Source organism: Crotalus tigris, unplaced genomic scaffold, assembly GCF_016545835.1.
Source record: "Crotalus tigris isolate CLP2741 ecotype Arizona unplaced genomic scaffold, ASM1654583v1 scf7180000017765.3138416, whole genome shotgun sequence".
Taxonomy (NCBI): Eukaryota; Metazoa; Chordata; class Lepidosauria; order Squamata; family Viperidae; genus Crotalus; species Crotalus tigris.
The window spans coordinates 2,627,501-2,641,758 of NW_024096620.1; the positions used below are offsets into that span (position 1 = coordinate 2,627,501).

At 51.2% G+C, this 14,258-nt stretch overlaps 1 protein-coding gene across 3 annotated transcripts in view; it reads right to left on the reverse strand.

Annotated features, from left to right (window-relative positions):
- The window catches only part of LOC120307154 (probable cation-transporting ATPase 13A5), a 40,484-nt gene that overhangs the window by 8,604 nt on the left and 17,622 nt on the right, over window positions 1-14,258 (reverse strand). For 2 of the 3 annotated variants that reach the window (XM_039341510.1, XM_039341508.1), the window contains 12 exons: window positions 13,688-13,760; window positions 13,236-13,367; window positions 11,704-11,874; window positions 9,619-9,776; window positions 8,412-8,600; window positions 7,102-7,163; window positions 6,699-6,846; window positions 5,552-5,638; window positions 3,797-3,953; window positions 3,031-3,148; window positions 1,754-1,878; window positions 582-751 (listed from right to left, as the gene is read on the reverse strand). In XM_039341510.1, the coding sequence (XP_039197444.1) occupies window positions 582-751; window positions 1,754-1,878; window positions 3,031-3,148; window positions 3,797-3,953; window positions 5,552-5,638; window positions 6,699-6,846; window positions 7,102-7,163; window positions 8,412-8,600; window positions 9,619-9,776; window positions 11,704-11,874; window positions 13,236-13,367; window positions 13,688-13,760 (1,590 nt within the window). The remainder of the gene's footprint in view (window positions 1-581; window positions 752-1,753; window positions 1,879-3,030; window positions 3,149-3,796; window positions 3,954-5,551; window positions 5,639-6,698; window positions 6,847-7,101; window positions 7,164-8,411; window positions 8,601-9,618; window positions 9,777-11,703; window positions 11,875-13,235; window positions 13,368-13,687; window positions 13,761-14,258) is intronic. The other variant, XM_039341509.1, reaches the window with a different exon arrangement.

The following is a 14,258-nucleotide window of genomic DNA, read 5'->3' on the forward strand; positions in this document are numbered from 1 at the left end:
AGAGAGATCACAAGGGGCCTTTCTTGGCTTTGGAGCCTGACACTCTCTTTGGTTTGAGTCTACGAAACTTGGGCTAGAGCAGTGGTTCTCAACCTTTTTAATGCTGCGACCCCCAACCGGCCGTAAGTCGAGGACTACTCAACCGGTCGTAAGTCGAGGACTACTCAATTGGTGCAGCACCGTGTGCAGAATGGGACTTTTGGCGGGCTCAGCAGGGCAGAGACAGCCTGGACAATTCCTATTGGCTTTGGAAAGCCAATAGAATTAGACTCCATTCAAGAGAGTCTATTCTATTGGCTTTCAAAAGCCAGTAGAATAAAAGGGAGTAGCACAGCTAAGGAAAAGGGGGAAAGAAAATGGCGGACTGCGTTGTTTGGCGACCCCCGTGAAATGGTCGTTCGAACCCAAATGGGGTCCCGGCCACTGGGCTAGAGGGACCAGCATGGTCTTCTCGTAAGAAGGTGATGAGGAACATGGCCAGTCTGGTCCTCTCCTGGCCTACAAACAACCCAGACCGACTTCTTCCAAGCCCTTCCTGCCCACCTTCCTGGGCCACCTCTCCTCCAGGGTGGCTGCCATACCTTGTCTTTGCCCATGAGTGAGGGCGCCTCCTCCTCCTCCACCAGCTGCCAAGTCACGGATGCTGGGCAGGAATCCCCCGGCTCCTGGGCATCCACCAGGACCACCTGGCTGGGGCTGGGCAGCATCCCAGAGCTCCTGGCCACAGTGATGGCTGTCGGGAGGTTGTCGCCTGGGGACAAGGGAGGCTGAGATGAGGGGGAGGGGGCAGCCTTCAAAACAAAATATCTTCCTCACCAACATCAGCACATCTGGAGCCTGATGGACAGACTCTCCCAGAGTACCAATAAAGGAGAATATTTGCAGCTCAGGGTCGAAATGAGGGCTCCTTGGTGCTTTCTGAGCTTGGTGGGTTTTCTTGCAGATGTTTCATCACCCAAACTAGGTAATATCTTCATTGCTAGAAGGGAGGAGGAGGAGGAGGACTGTGGAGTCCTTGGTCTTCTCTGTGCTTGGTTGTTTTCCTCCAGAGGTTTCATGACCTAAACTAGGTAGCATTATCAGTGCTGCAACCCACCACCAAGCTCAGAGGTCACCCAGGACCACTCAAAAGCCCAAATCTTTTTTAAAATAACCAGGAGGTTTGAGATGCGAGTCTGAATATCTAAATGTGGGCCAGGATTCCAGCATTTCTCCATAGCAGCCCAGATCAAAAGAGATCTGGTAAGGTCCGAAGCAGCCCCTTCCCACCGTGGCCTCAAAGATCCCCAATTATCTGCTGTGACAGGATCCCGAGATCTGCGCTTCCAGTTTGGGAGGTCAAGGGAAGTGGGAAAGGTCTAGGAAGCATCGTGTCACTTCTGGAATCAGGCCACAGAGTTGGAGCTGTTAAAGGAAGGAAGAAAAAAGGGTGGGGGGGGGTTGATGGCTGAGGGGAGAAGTAATGGCTAGCAGGCCGTCCTGAGGCCGCTGGACAGAAGCAGCCCCTGGAATGGGGGAGACTCCTGGGGAACCCTCAATGTGATAAGAGGCCAGCAGCCTCTACCTGCTCCTGCCCCAGAAGGCAAGGAGGGACAGGTTCAAAAGACTGTGGATGACTACTTTGGCCAGGGGTGGGCAACCTTGGCTCTTTGGACTTGGGCAGTCCACTGAGCCCCCTCAGCTGCTGTGCAAGGGCTGAGCACACATACAAACAGACAACTGCTCTAGCTGAGGGCTCTCCCTCCCAACACACCTGTGACCATCACGCTCCGGATGCGGGCCTGCCTGAGCTCCTGCAGGACAGGCTTGGTCTCACTTTTCAGGCGGTTCTCCATGACCAGCAGGCCCAGGAAGGTCAGGCCAGACTCCACCTCCTCCCTGTGAGGAGAGACAGGGAAGGGTGGGTTGTCCTCAGCTTACAGAATGTAGAATCACAGAGTTGTAAGGACCTTGGAGATCCTAGTCCAACCCCTCAATACATCATAATAATAGAGTTGGAAGGAACCTTGGAGGTCTTCCAGTCCAACCCCCTGCTCAAGCAGGAGACCTTATCCCGTTCAGGACAAATGACAGTCCAGTCTCTTCTTGAAGACCTCCAGTGATGGAGCACCCACAACTTCTAGAGGCAACTTCTATGCCATTGATTAATTGTCCTCCCTGTCGGGAAATTTCTCCTTAGTTCTAGATTGGATCTTGAATGGTCTTCTACCAGGTAGTACTTCTCCAGAATAGAATACAGAATAACAGAGTTGGAAGGGACCATGGAGGTCTTCTGCTCAAGTAGGAGACCCTCTACCTACCATTTCAGACAAGTGGTTGTCCAGCCTCTTCTTAAAAACTTCCACTGATGGAACAGTCACCACTTCTGGAGGGAAGTCCTTCCACTGATTGATTGTTCTCACCGTGTGGGCTGCTTTGGATCATGTTTTAATGGGGGACCTTTCCCTTTGAAGATACGGCAAGGAGATTCAGCTCCAAAAGTTCCCCAAAGTTGGAACTTTTTCATGTAGAGGTAGAGGAATACAATGGGGTGGTTGTGGGTATGTGTGCTCCAGAGATGCCCAGTTGGGTGCTGGGACTGCAAATATTTCCTTCCCATCACTTGCACTGAAGGTTTCCAAGAAGTCACCTGACAGCCATGTGTCCAGAATGGTCTAGGGCAGGGGTAGGCAACCTGGGCTCTTTTAGGACTCATGGACTTCAACTCCCAGAATTCCTTAGCCAGTTATGCTATGCTGGCTCAGGAATTCTGCCAGTCCATGAGTCCTAAAAGAGCCCAGGTTGCCTACCCCTGGTCTAGGGTCTCCTGGACTAGAAGACCTCTAAGGTCCCTTTGAACCCTATGATGCTATGTTCTGTGTTCTACTCCTCCTCTCCAGTTGCCTTGAACACAAGCTTTTGACAAAGCTAAAATCTGGAGAAATGAGAATATGAACTTGTGAGCTGAAGAGTTGGATCTGGCCGTGTTGCTCCAAAGTCCCCCTGCAAGGGAAGCCAGAGAGGGCTGCAGCTGCCCCTCTGCGTGCTTACCTCTTCAGGTCACTGAAGACCACCCCTTGGGGAAGATCAAGCTTCTTGTGGGCCAAGCCGATGACTCGGAAGCCCTGAGTTGTGAAGTGTTTCAGCTCCGCTTGGAAGATGGTTGGAACTGGGAAAGAGAGGCAGGCTGTGATCAGCGAGGTGAAGATAGTCACCCAACTGCTTGAAGAGGGCTGTAAAGCACTATGAACTGGTATATAAGTCTAAGTGATATTGCTCTTCCTTCCTTCCTTCCTTCCTTCCTTCCTTCCTTCCTTCCTTCCTTCCTTCCTTCCCTTCCTTCCTTCCTTCCTTCCTTTCCTTCCTTCCCTTCCTTCCTTCCTTTCCTTCCCTTCCTTCCTTCCTTCTTTCCTTCCTTCCTTCCTTCCCTGCCCTCCTTCCTTCCTTCCTTTCCTTTCCTTCCTTCCTTCCTTCCTTCCTTCCTTTATTCTATGGTGGCGCAGTAGTTAGAATGCAGCATTGCAAGCTAACTCTGCTCACAGCCAGCAGTTCGATTGTCACCAGCTCAAGGTTGACTCAGTCTTCCGGGGTCGGTAAAATGAGGACCCAGATCGTTGGGGGCGAGAGGCTGACTCTGTAAACTGCTCAAAGTGGTCTGTAAAGCCCTGTGGGGCAGTATATAAGTCTAAGTGTTGTTCCTAAGCCTCCTCAAGGCTGCAACCCCATCTGGTCAGCTCCAAAGGTACACACACAAACATGGTTGAACATGGTGGCCGGACCCCTCCTTGACCAGAGGCTGCTGGTTCTTTGCCCTTACCCGTCCTCTCTTCACAAAAGCCGGCCACCGTCTCCGGGGCTCCCTTCATGTAGAGTTCGAAGTCGCTCTTCCCCAGCTCCTGCGTGATGACCGACATTCTCAGCAAGGAGGACGAAAAGGGGAACTGATGCAGGATGAGGATCCCTTCCACGGGGGCCTGGGGGCAGGGGAGGCAGGCAGAGTTGGGAATCACCCCGAGGAACAGGAGAGACAAAGAAGAGAATTGTTAAGTGAATCAGGCAGTCCTTAAGCGAATCCTGCTTCCCCCATTGTGGTGCTTACTGGAGGCCGACTTGGGAAGGTTGCGAAAGATGGTCCTGTGACCCGGGGACAACGCAACAGACATAAATAGACAAAGGTTGCCAAGCACTCGGAGCGTGTGACGGCGCAAGCACAAGGATGCTGCAACGGTCGTAAGTGTTATGTACTGATATCAAGAGTTAATGTGTTTTAATTTAAACGTGTCTCCAACTGTTTTGGAGGGAAAGTTAAGTTTAAGTTTGAGCGGGAAAACACTGTTTGATTTGATTGGTCGCCACGGCAAGTATAAATAGACGCCATTCTGTCGGTTAAGCCAGTCCTGTTTTCTGTTGCAATAAATCGTGTTGTATTAAACCGGTCTGGTTAATGCCTCCAAAAAAACCCACTATACAATAGTAAGTGTGAAATCCGATCCTGAGTCGCTTTTGTCAGTGCAGTTGTCACTTGGGTGAACAACTTTTAAAGCTAGAGAAGGTGGAACTATTATGGGCTGGGAGATCTGACGAGGAAGAGCTTTCATCTAAAAATGGGGAGACCTCTGCTCCCTCCGAAGCTAAATCCTGGCTCACCGCTACAAAAGGAGACTCCGTGGCATGGGCACCAGCACGCCCTCCGATGCCATTCAGATATTAATCTGACTTTTAAAGCTGTAAAGCTCTACCGTAGTGGCCAAAATTGTGGAAACCTTTTGGGAAAAGTGTACGGTAGAAATGCCAACTTTGGTTACCGTAAATGCCGGCATATAAGGCGACTTCCGCGAGCGCTGAAATCGGCGCCAAAGACGGGAGTCATCTTATACGCCGAGTCATCTTATATGCCGGAAATACTGGTAGTTTCCAGCGTATAAGACGACGTTCTAGGAATGCGGCCTGGCGATAAAGTTGGGGGTCGTCTTATACGCCGGGTCGCCTTGTACGCCGGCATATATGGTAAGTTTCCACCCATTTTTCTTCTAATTTCTTCATAACTGTAGCCTTGTTCGCTTCATAATACTATTTTGCATTGCATTTCCACTGTGCATTTTCATTTGCCAGCCCCTCTTTCTCCTGGGATGGTGATGGCGAACCTTTTAGAGACCAAGTGCCCAAACTGCAACCCCAAACCCACTTATGCATCGTCGAGTGCCAGGTGGGTGTGGCTCATTGAGCGGGTGTGGCCCATTGGGTGGGTGTGGCCCATTGGGTGGGTGTGGCCCATTGGGTGGCCGCGGCAGACTGGGTGGGACTAAAAAGTTCAATCAATCAATTCCAATTTTGCAAGATCTTTTTTTTCCCTGCGAGAAGTTGAAATTGAGTGATTGATTGAACCTTTTTTTTTTGCACACGGCAGCGGAGGCCTAAAGTGAAAAGGTTTTATAAAACCCAGCTGAAGGCCTAGGACTGGGGGGACGGCGCGCGTGCCCACAGAGAGGGCTCTGAGTGCCGCCTCTGGCACCCGTGCCATAGGTTCACCACCACTGTCTTGGGGCAAAGCTGGGCCCGAGAACTGGCTTACTGGGGGAGCAGCAGATCCGGGCTTCACAAGGAGGCAGGACTCGGGGAGGCTGGCTCTGCTCTTGTCCGGCCGGTGCTCTTCCATTTCCTGGCGTGAGAAAGAGCATCAGAAGCATTAGAACAGGGGCCTTCAAACCTGGCCCTTTTGTGGACTTCAGTGCTAGAAGGGAGGGGTGTTGGAGGAGGAGAAGGAGGGGTCTTTGCTGGTCTCTAAGCTTAGTGGTTTTCTTGCAGGCCTTTCATGACCCAACATAGTGCCAGAAGGGAGGAGGAAGAGGAGGAGGAGAAGGAGGGGGGGGGGTTCTTGGTGCTCTCAGCTGGGTTGTTTTCTTTCAGGCCTTTCATGACCCAACTAGGGAACATCATCAGTGCCAGAAGGGAGGAGGAGGAGAAGGAGTTGGTCTCTGAGCTTGGTGGTTTTCTTGCAGACATTTCCTGACCCAACTAGGTAACATCATCAGTGCCAGAAGGGAGGAGGAGGAGGAGGAGGAGGAGGAGGAGGAGGGGTTCTTGGTGCTCTCAGCTGGGTTGTTTTCTTGCAGGCCTTTCATGACCCAACTAGGGAGCATCACCAGTGCCAGAAGGGAGGAGGAGCAGGAAGAGGAGGTGGCCTCTGAGCTTGGTGGTTTTCTTGCAGAGGTTTATTACCAAACCAGGTAACCTCAGATTGGCCAGGGGTCTCCCAAGTCCCTGGAGCATTCCAGCCCTCCCCTCCCCATCCTCAGAGCTTAGCCAAACTGCAGCATCTGCAGCTGATGGGCGAAAGAGAGGGCCAAAGGAATGTCTCCATCCAAGAAAACCTTCTGAAGATTCCTGGTTTGGGGACTCACTTGCTCCCTTCCTGAAAAGCCTCTTTCCATCCCATAATAACCCCTCCCCACTATACAGGGAGCCCAGAACCCAGCAGGTCCCCTGCTGCTGAAAGGGAAGGCTGGCTGCCTTGCCAAGCCCTCCGTGCCCTTCTGAAGCAGGGCAAGGAACAACGCTGGCAGAAAGGTCTCCGGAGGTCCTCCCTGCAGCCAGTGGAGCTGGAGGGGAGCGCAGGGGGGGTTCAAGGAGGAGGGTGGCTTCTTCCCCTCCCCAAAATTCCCCCACCAGAGCTGGAGAACCTCCAGCGTCAGGAGCAGCTGGAGCGGAATCGTGCTCACCCAGTTTGTGCCTTCGAACATCTTCAGGTCCAGTGGGTCTCCCTGGATCTTCCCCTCCAGCAGCAAGAGGGAATGGCAGCTGGCCATGGCTCTGCAGAGCGGCCCCCAGGGCAAGGGGGACCCCAAGAAGCTGTGGGTGCTCTGGAAGCTGAGGGGGAGGTGGGGGTCAGTGCGGGGAGCAGGGCAGAAGGAGGGCAGGTTCCCAGGTGGCTCCCGGGGCAGAGGTGGGCCCTGCCAGTTCCCCTGGGCAGCCGGCAGGACAACGCCAGGCTTCATTGCCTGGCAGGGCCAAGGAAGGGGCACGGAAGGCAGCAGCCCACGTTCCAAGTTCCGGGCCTTCCAATGATCTTCAGCAATCTTGTCGTCTTTAAGCTCAGATCCAATTCCACCCCGTCTTTCTTACCTCTGGTTCTGGCAAGGAAGGGCTCCCCAGAGGTCCAGCCCATCCTCCGTCAGAGTGCCTGTCTGGGTGAAAGAAAGCGCCAGGATTACACCCTGCCAGGTTGGACTGCAGGCACAGCTGCCCCTCTGTTTGTTTGTTCTGATAGCTTTTTGCTTCTTTCAAAGTTAACATGTTTTTTTTTAAAGTACAAGAAGACGAAAACAAAAAAGACAAAGTAAAAAAATTACAAACGCAACAACAAGAAAATATATATATATAAAGAAAAACGTGCCCCCGTATAAAGCCAACTCTAAACATACATCATCCCTGGCTGAAGGTTGACCAATATTTCCACTTGTGAATGGAAACCAAGGGCGGGGGGGGGGACAGGTGGGCTGTCTCAAAGGTGGGGCAGGCCTGAAGAAAAGAGAATTCTGCAGGGTGGAAATGAAAGGTGGATAATAGAATAACAGAGCTGGAAGGGAGCTCGGAGGTCATCTAGTCCAACCCCCGGCTCAAGCAGGAGACCCTGTATAGACCATTTCAGACAAATGGCTATCCTGTCTCTTCTATTGATGGAGCACCCACAGCTTCCGGGGACAAGCTGTTCCTCTGATTAATTGGTCCCGGATTACAGAATAATAAAGTTAGAAGGGATCTTGGAGGTCCTCTAGTCCAGCTCCCAGCTCAAGCAGCAGACCCTCTACCACAGTGGTTCTCAACCTGGGGGTCGGGACCCCATTTGGGGTCGAACGACCATTTCACGGGGGTTGCCAAACAACGCAGTCCGCCATTTTTCCCCCTTTTCCTCAGCTGTGCTACTCCCTTTTATTCTATTGGCTTTTGAAAGCCAATAGAAGAGACTCTCTTGAATAGAGTCTCATTCTATTGGCTTTCAAAAGCCAATAGGAATTGTCCAGGCTGTCTCTGCCCTGCTGAGCCCGCCAAAAGTCCCGTTCTGCAAACGGTGCTACACCAGTCGAGTAGTCCTTGACTTACGACCGGTTGAGTAGTCCTCGACTTACGACCAGTTGGGGGTCGCAGTATTAAAAAGGTTGAGAACCACTGCTATAACATTTCAGACAAGTGGGTGTCCTGTCTCTCCTTAAAAGCCTCCAGCGATGGAGCAGCCCCACCTTCTGGGGGCAACTTCCGTTCCACCAATTAATTGTTCTTAAGTCCTTGCCAAGGGCAGCTACTGTGTACTGAGGGCTTTCACCAGACCTGGAATAGCCCCCCCCCAAGAAGCCAGCCCAGCCTCCCCCGGGGAAGCTTTCCACTCACTCACTCACGCCCTGCACCCACGCACAGACACAATCGCACGGCTGCACCTTATCAAAGCAGACCAGGTTGACCTGGCCGCAGATGTTGATCCTCTGGGGACTGATGCAGAAAATCTTCCTCCTGGTCAGCCTCCGCTGGGCATAGACAATGCTGGTGGTCAAGGCTGCCGGGAGGACTGGAGGGATGGGGACAGTCAGCAGCAGGAGGGCCATGCCCACGGTGTCCGAGGCAGATTGCTGGGAAAGGACGCAATGCAGGTGGGTGTGGGCAGACGGAGCCAGGGAGCCCGTCAAGGGGGCTCAGCTCCCTCCCCACCAGGAAGGTAGCCCTGATCGGGGGGGGGGTGGATGATTGGCAGTGCCGGGCGGGGGGCTCTCTTTCCAAGATGGGGGGAGCCGACCCTGACGTGGGGGGTTGGAAGCAAGGAAAGACTTCGGGAAAGAGGCCGTTACAGGCCATCCTCCTCTTATGACCACAACTGAGCCCAAAATTTCTGTTGCTCAGCAAGACCGGTATTAAGCGGAGTTTGCCCCATTTTGCGACCATTCTTGCCACTGTTGTTAAGCAAATCACTGCAGCTGTTAAATTGCAACAGGGTTGTTAAGTGAATCTGGCTTTGCCCCGTTGACTTTGCTGGTCAGAAGGTGGCAAAAAGGCGATCACGTGACCCCCGGGGACTCTGTGCGACCATCATGAGTATGAGTCAGTTGCCAAGTGCCTCCATTTCGATCACATGACCGGTTGGATGCTGCAATGGCCGTAAGTGTGTAAATAGAATAGAATAGAGTAGAGTACAGTAGAACAGAACAAAATAGAATAGAGTACAGTAGAGTAGAGTAGAACAGAACAGAATAGAACAACAGAACAGAACAGAATGGAAATATAGAATAGAGTAGAGTAGAATAGAATAGAATAGAATAGAATAGAATAGAATAGAATAGAATAGAATAGAATAGAATAGAATAGAATAGAATATGGAATGGAATATAGAATAGAATGGAATAGAATAGAATAGAATAGAATAGAATAGAATAGAATAGAATAGAATAGAATAGAATAGAATAGAACAATAACTTTATTGTCTGCTGTTTGCGGTTGCCTTGAGCTCTTTTCTCGCTTTGTGTGCCTGGACAGGCTGCAGCAGAGCCCAGCCAGACAGAGGGAGGAGACCGCCACTAGCAGCAATGGCAGCCTTGGGTCTCCTGCTTGCCCATGAAGTTTTGCATTTGGGGGGGGGCTGTTTCTGGGACCCACCTCCTGGATCACATACACGCAGATGGTGTAGATCATCCCCAGGATCCCAATCACAGCCAGGCCCACGATGAACCGGAAGGCTTCTTGGTAGAGCCGGAAGTTCACTGGCTTTGGGTACAGGATGGACCTCACCAGTTCCCCCTTGGTGGTGTTGAAGCCTGCAGGGAAAGAGGCAGCAGTAAGGGGAGTAACAGAAAAACAGAGTTGGAAGGGCCCTTTGAGGTCCTCTAGTCCAACCCCCCCTCCCCTCTCAAGCTGGAGATCCTACACCTTTTCAGATGAATGGTTAATAGTAGTAGTAGTAGTAGTAGTAGTAGTAGTAGTAGTAATAATAATAATAATAATAATAATAATAATAATAATAATAATAATAATAATAAAGTTGGAAGGGACCTTGGAGGTCATCTAGTCCAACCCCCTGTTCAGGCAGGAAACCCTACACCATTTCAGACAAATGGCTGTCCAGTCTCCTCTTAAAAATCTCCAGCAATGGAGTACACACAACTTCTGAAAGCAAGAAGTTCCACTGACTAATTGTTCTGTCAGGAAATTTCTCTTTAGTTCCAGGTTGCTTCTCTCCTTGCTCAGTTTTCACCCATTGTTCTTGTCCTGCCCTCAGGAGCTTTGGAGAATAGCTTGACTCCCTCTTCTTTGGGGCAGCCCCTCAAATAGTTCTTTTCATTAAAGTAGACATACCCAATTCCTGCAATCGTTCTTTGTACATTTTAGCCTCCAGATTCCTGATCATCTTTGTTGCTCTTCTCTGGACTCTTTCTAGAGTCTCAACGTCTTTTTTATATCATGGGGACCAAAACTGGATGCCGTATTCCAAGTGTGGCCTTCCCAAGGCCTTGTAAATTGGTGCTAGAATTTCAGTTGATCAACATTTGTCTAAATTGCCTGGGGGCAAAGACAGCCTCAAAGTTTAATTAAGTTTAATTGATTAAAGAGCCGAGGTGGCGCAGCAGTTAGAGTGCAGTACTGCAGACCACTTTAGCTGACTGTGTTCAGCAGGTCAGCGGTTCAAATCTCACCGGCTCAAGGTTGACTCAGCCTTCCATCCTTCCGGGGTAGGTAAAATGAGGACCCAGATTGTTGGGGGCAATGTAAATATATATATACATTGCTTACTGGTGTACACCGCTTAGAGAGTGCTTGTACTTAAAGCGGTATATAAGTCTCATAAATAAATAAACAAACAAACAAACAAACAAATAAATAAATAAATAAATAAATAAATAAAGGTCTGGACACTAAAATGTATGCAGAACAGCTGCAGGAATTGGCTTTGGCCAGTCTAGAGAAAAGGAGGATTGGGGGCAACATGATGGAAGTGTTCCAGTATTTGAAAGGCTGCCACAAAGAAGAGGGGGTCCAGCTATTCTCCAAAGCAGCAGAAAACAAGACAAGAAACCATGGATGGAAACTAATCCAGGAGAGAAGCAACCTGGAGGAATTTCCTGACAAGGACGACAATCAATCGGTGGAATACAAGTTGCCTCCAGAAGCTGTGGATGCTCCAACACTGAACGTTTTTAAGAAGAGACTGGACAACCACTTCTTGACAGACATCTGGGGGTTTTTGGAGGTGGGATGGATTACCAACACCTGAAAATGATTGGCCAACAGGTAGATCAGGTGCCCACATTTCCAACCTGCTCCTTAACTGAAAAATGTTAAGAGTTCTGAATTTTTAAATTATGAGTGAAAGTCATGATTTAACCTCTACCTGAGAACTTCAAGGCCAACTGGATCTGTAATCAAGAATGTTGTGAATGTAAATAGTAAAGTCCAGGAGTCTTTCACTCTGCTTCACTATAGCAATTTTACAACCTGTGGACTACAACTCCCAGAATTCCTGAGCCAACATAGCTGGCTCAGGAATTCTGGGAGTTGTAGTCCACAGATCATAAAGTTATCATAACTTCCGACGACAGTTCTCTTTACATGCTCACGTTTGAGCACCGAATATCCCTTCCATCTGGGGGTGGACAGCTACGTACTTCATCCCATCCTACGTGTGCACAAAGGAGCTGCCAGGGACCGCCACCACCTGAGCTTTCTCCAAGGTGGTTCTGCACTCACCTGTTTGCAGCACAACCGCCCGGACTGGTCCTGGTCCCGCCCGCCTGGTCTGGATCACCTCCGTGCCACAGAAGAGGACATGTCGCCGATAATCGCCCATCCCATACACCTTCCAGGGCAGGGTGTTGTTGAAGTGAGGCAGGGGGGTCTTTGAGACCGGAACGCTCTCACCTAAAGGCCACAGGAAAGCCCACCCAGTTCAGTACCCCTCCTCAATATGGAGCTGAAGGGGCATGACAAGCTATCGGCAGCTGCCCCAAGGAAGCTACAAGCCCAAGTCTGATCCAGGGAGAGAAAAGATGGGGAATGGAGTTGAGGGGGGCAGGAGACTAGACCCCTCTTTCTGCCCACCAGACCCACAGGTTGGGGGCCAGGGGGAGGGCTTCTTGGCTCTGTTTCTACCATCGTCTGCTGGTGGGTCTCCAAGCAAACGTGAAGCTAAGAAGGCCAGGAAGGGTCTTCAAGGATAGACATCTTCAGGCAGGTGGCTTGCAAAGGGGAGACGCAGCCTGATTGGGAACGCTCTCCCGGTTGGATAGCCACAGCTGCTCAGTGACCCCGTGGTGCAAGTCCTCCCCATCATTAGACCGCCAGCATTTTATGCCCACTGCCCCCACTCCGTGTGCATATACACCAACACACTGTGGGAAGTAAGTCCCCCCCCCAGAGAAAGAAATATTTTGGGGAATATTAAAAGGCAGAATATTATATTTCCCCAAAGGATCTTAAAGGCAGAACCCTCCCCCCCCCAAGTCTCTCTGCCCTGAACAGAAACCAGGTCTGCAGAAATGTAGATGTGATAATCTTGTCAGATAGACAGGAATCAGGAAGCTGGGATTAGAAAGACAAAGATCCCTAGAATCAACACCAAAAATCTAAGAGTCATCAGCTGCAGTTCCAGGGAAGGAGGATATGACATTTGAGACAATAGGATTAACCCACCACCATCAGAATACCAGAAAGGCATACTCAGACTGAGGTCAAATTCATGCCACAGGAACTCCAAACAAAAGCCCAATAAGGGATAAAAACACACCACTCCCTACTACATGTGGTCAGTTTTTTTCCAGAGCCATCTTTCTGTCTGGCTCTCCTCTTCAATAAACTGCAACCTTCTTTCTAAAGCAGTCTCCATGTTGTTTATTCCCAGCTTGGACTGGACCCTGATGAAGATTTTCCTTCAACAACACCCACACTCTGCCAGGGTCCGTCCTACGAGACTCTCAGGGCTTATGGAGATGCTTCGTCATCCAGGTCATGGTTATCTCAAAAATGCTTTTCAAAAAGCAGCTGGACCTTTCTAGTTTTCATTCTTGAAAACGTTTCACTTCTCGTCCAAGAAGCTTCTTCAGTTCTGAAGTCGTTCTAGAACCAAACAAGCTTCTTGAACGAGAAGCAAAATGTTTTCAGTAAAAAGCTAAGAAACTCCAGTGGCGTTTTTAAAAGCTCCTTTGGGGATCCTGCCAGACCCCTTTCCCTGCCCACCAGACCCACAGGCCGTGGGGAGCAGAAGCACCCCTAGATGCTTGTACCCGTGAGCATCCCCTCGTTGACCACGCAGCTTCCCTCCAGCAGGATGGCATCGCAGGGCAGGGAGAACCGCTGGCCTTCCAGGAGAAGGAGGTCCCCCGGGACTAGGTGATGGGACTCCATGGTGGAGCTGCCTGAAGAGGGCGAGAAAAGAGGGCGGAGGGATGCACCCCTGGACCCTTCGCTCCAAGTCTTTCGGTGTGTGGGGGAGGCCAGGAGATGTTGGCTGTTCCAGGAACTGCTGTCGTTTGGGAAGGAAATGGGTGGGGGGTCTTCTCTGAAGGCCTCTTCTGGCCATCCAGAGGGAGGCGCTCTGCCTCCGTGACATGCTGTTGGTGTGACCAGGGAGTCCCTGTGGAAGCCCCCTCCCCAAGGGCCCAGCAGTCATCATAAAGGGCTGGGCTGGGAGAAAGAGAGGGGCAGGGGTATTGGGGGGTGGGGGCACCACACCCACCTTCGTCTTTCGTCCAGACTGTGACTTGCACCTGGTTGTGCTCCTTCACCAGATTGTGCAGCTTGATGGATTGCTGGGGGGGGGAGGTGGGGAGAAGGTTAAAGGGCTGGGAGGTCTGTCTCTGGCTGCCTCTTTCTTCCCAGCCCCCCCCCCCCCAGGAAAGAGAAGGCTAGTCCAGGTCCTGGAATGCATCAGATTTGCCAAATCTTATCGGTCTCTGCCCCCCCCCCATCAGCAAGGCACCCACACAAGGGCCTGGACTCCCCCTTTCATCATCAGCCAAGCTGGGAGGGGGGCAGGGACATTGGGCTCCCGGGGGCTCCCTGACCTGCCCAAAAAACCCCAAAAGGGTCTCGTTCAGCTCCATGACAAACTGGGAGGAAGAGAGCTAAGACCAGAATGCAAAACACCTCCCCCCCCAAAAAAAAAGCAGCTGCTGCAAGGCCCTTGTGGGAAAGCAGAAGGGGGAAGACCCCCTCCCCACATTGACCCCCAAGGGGAAAACTTTGCAGGATCCCCTCCCAGCCACATCCAGTCCCCAAACGGGCTCATCGCCCCAAAGACAGCTTTG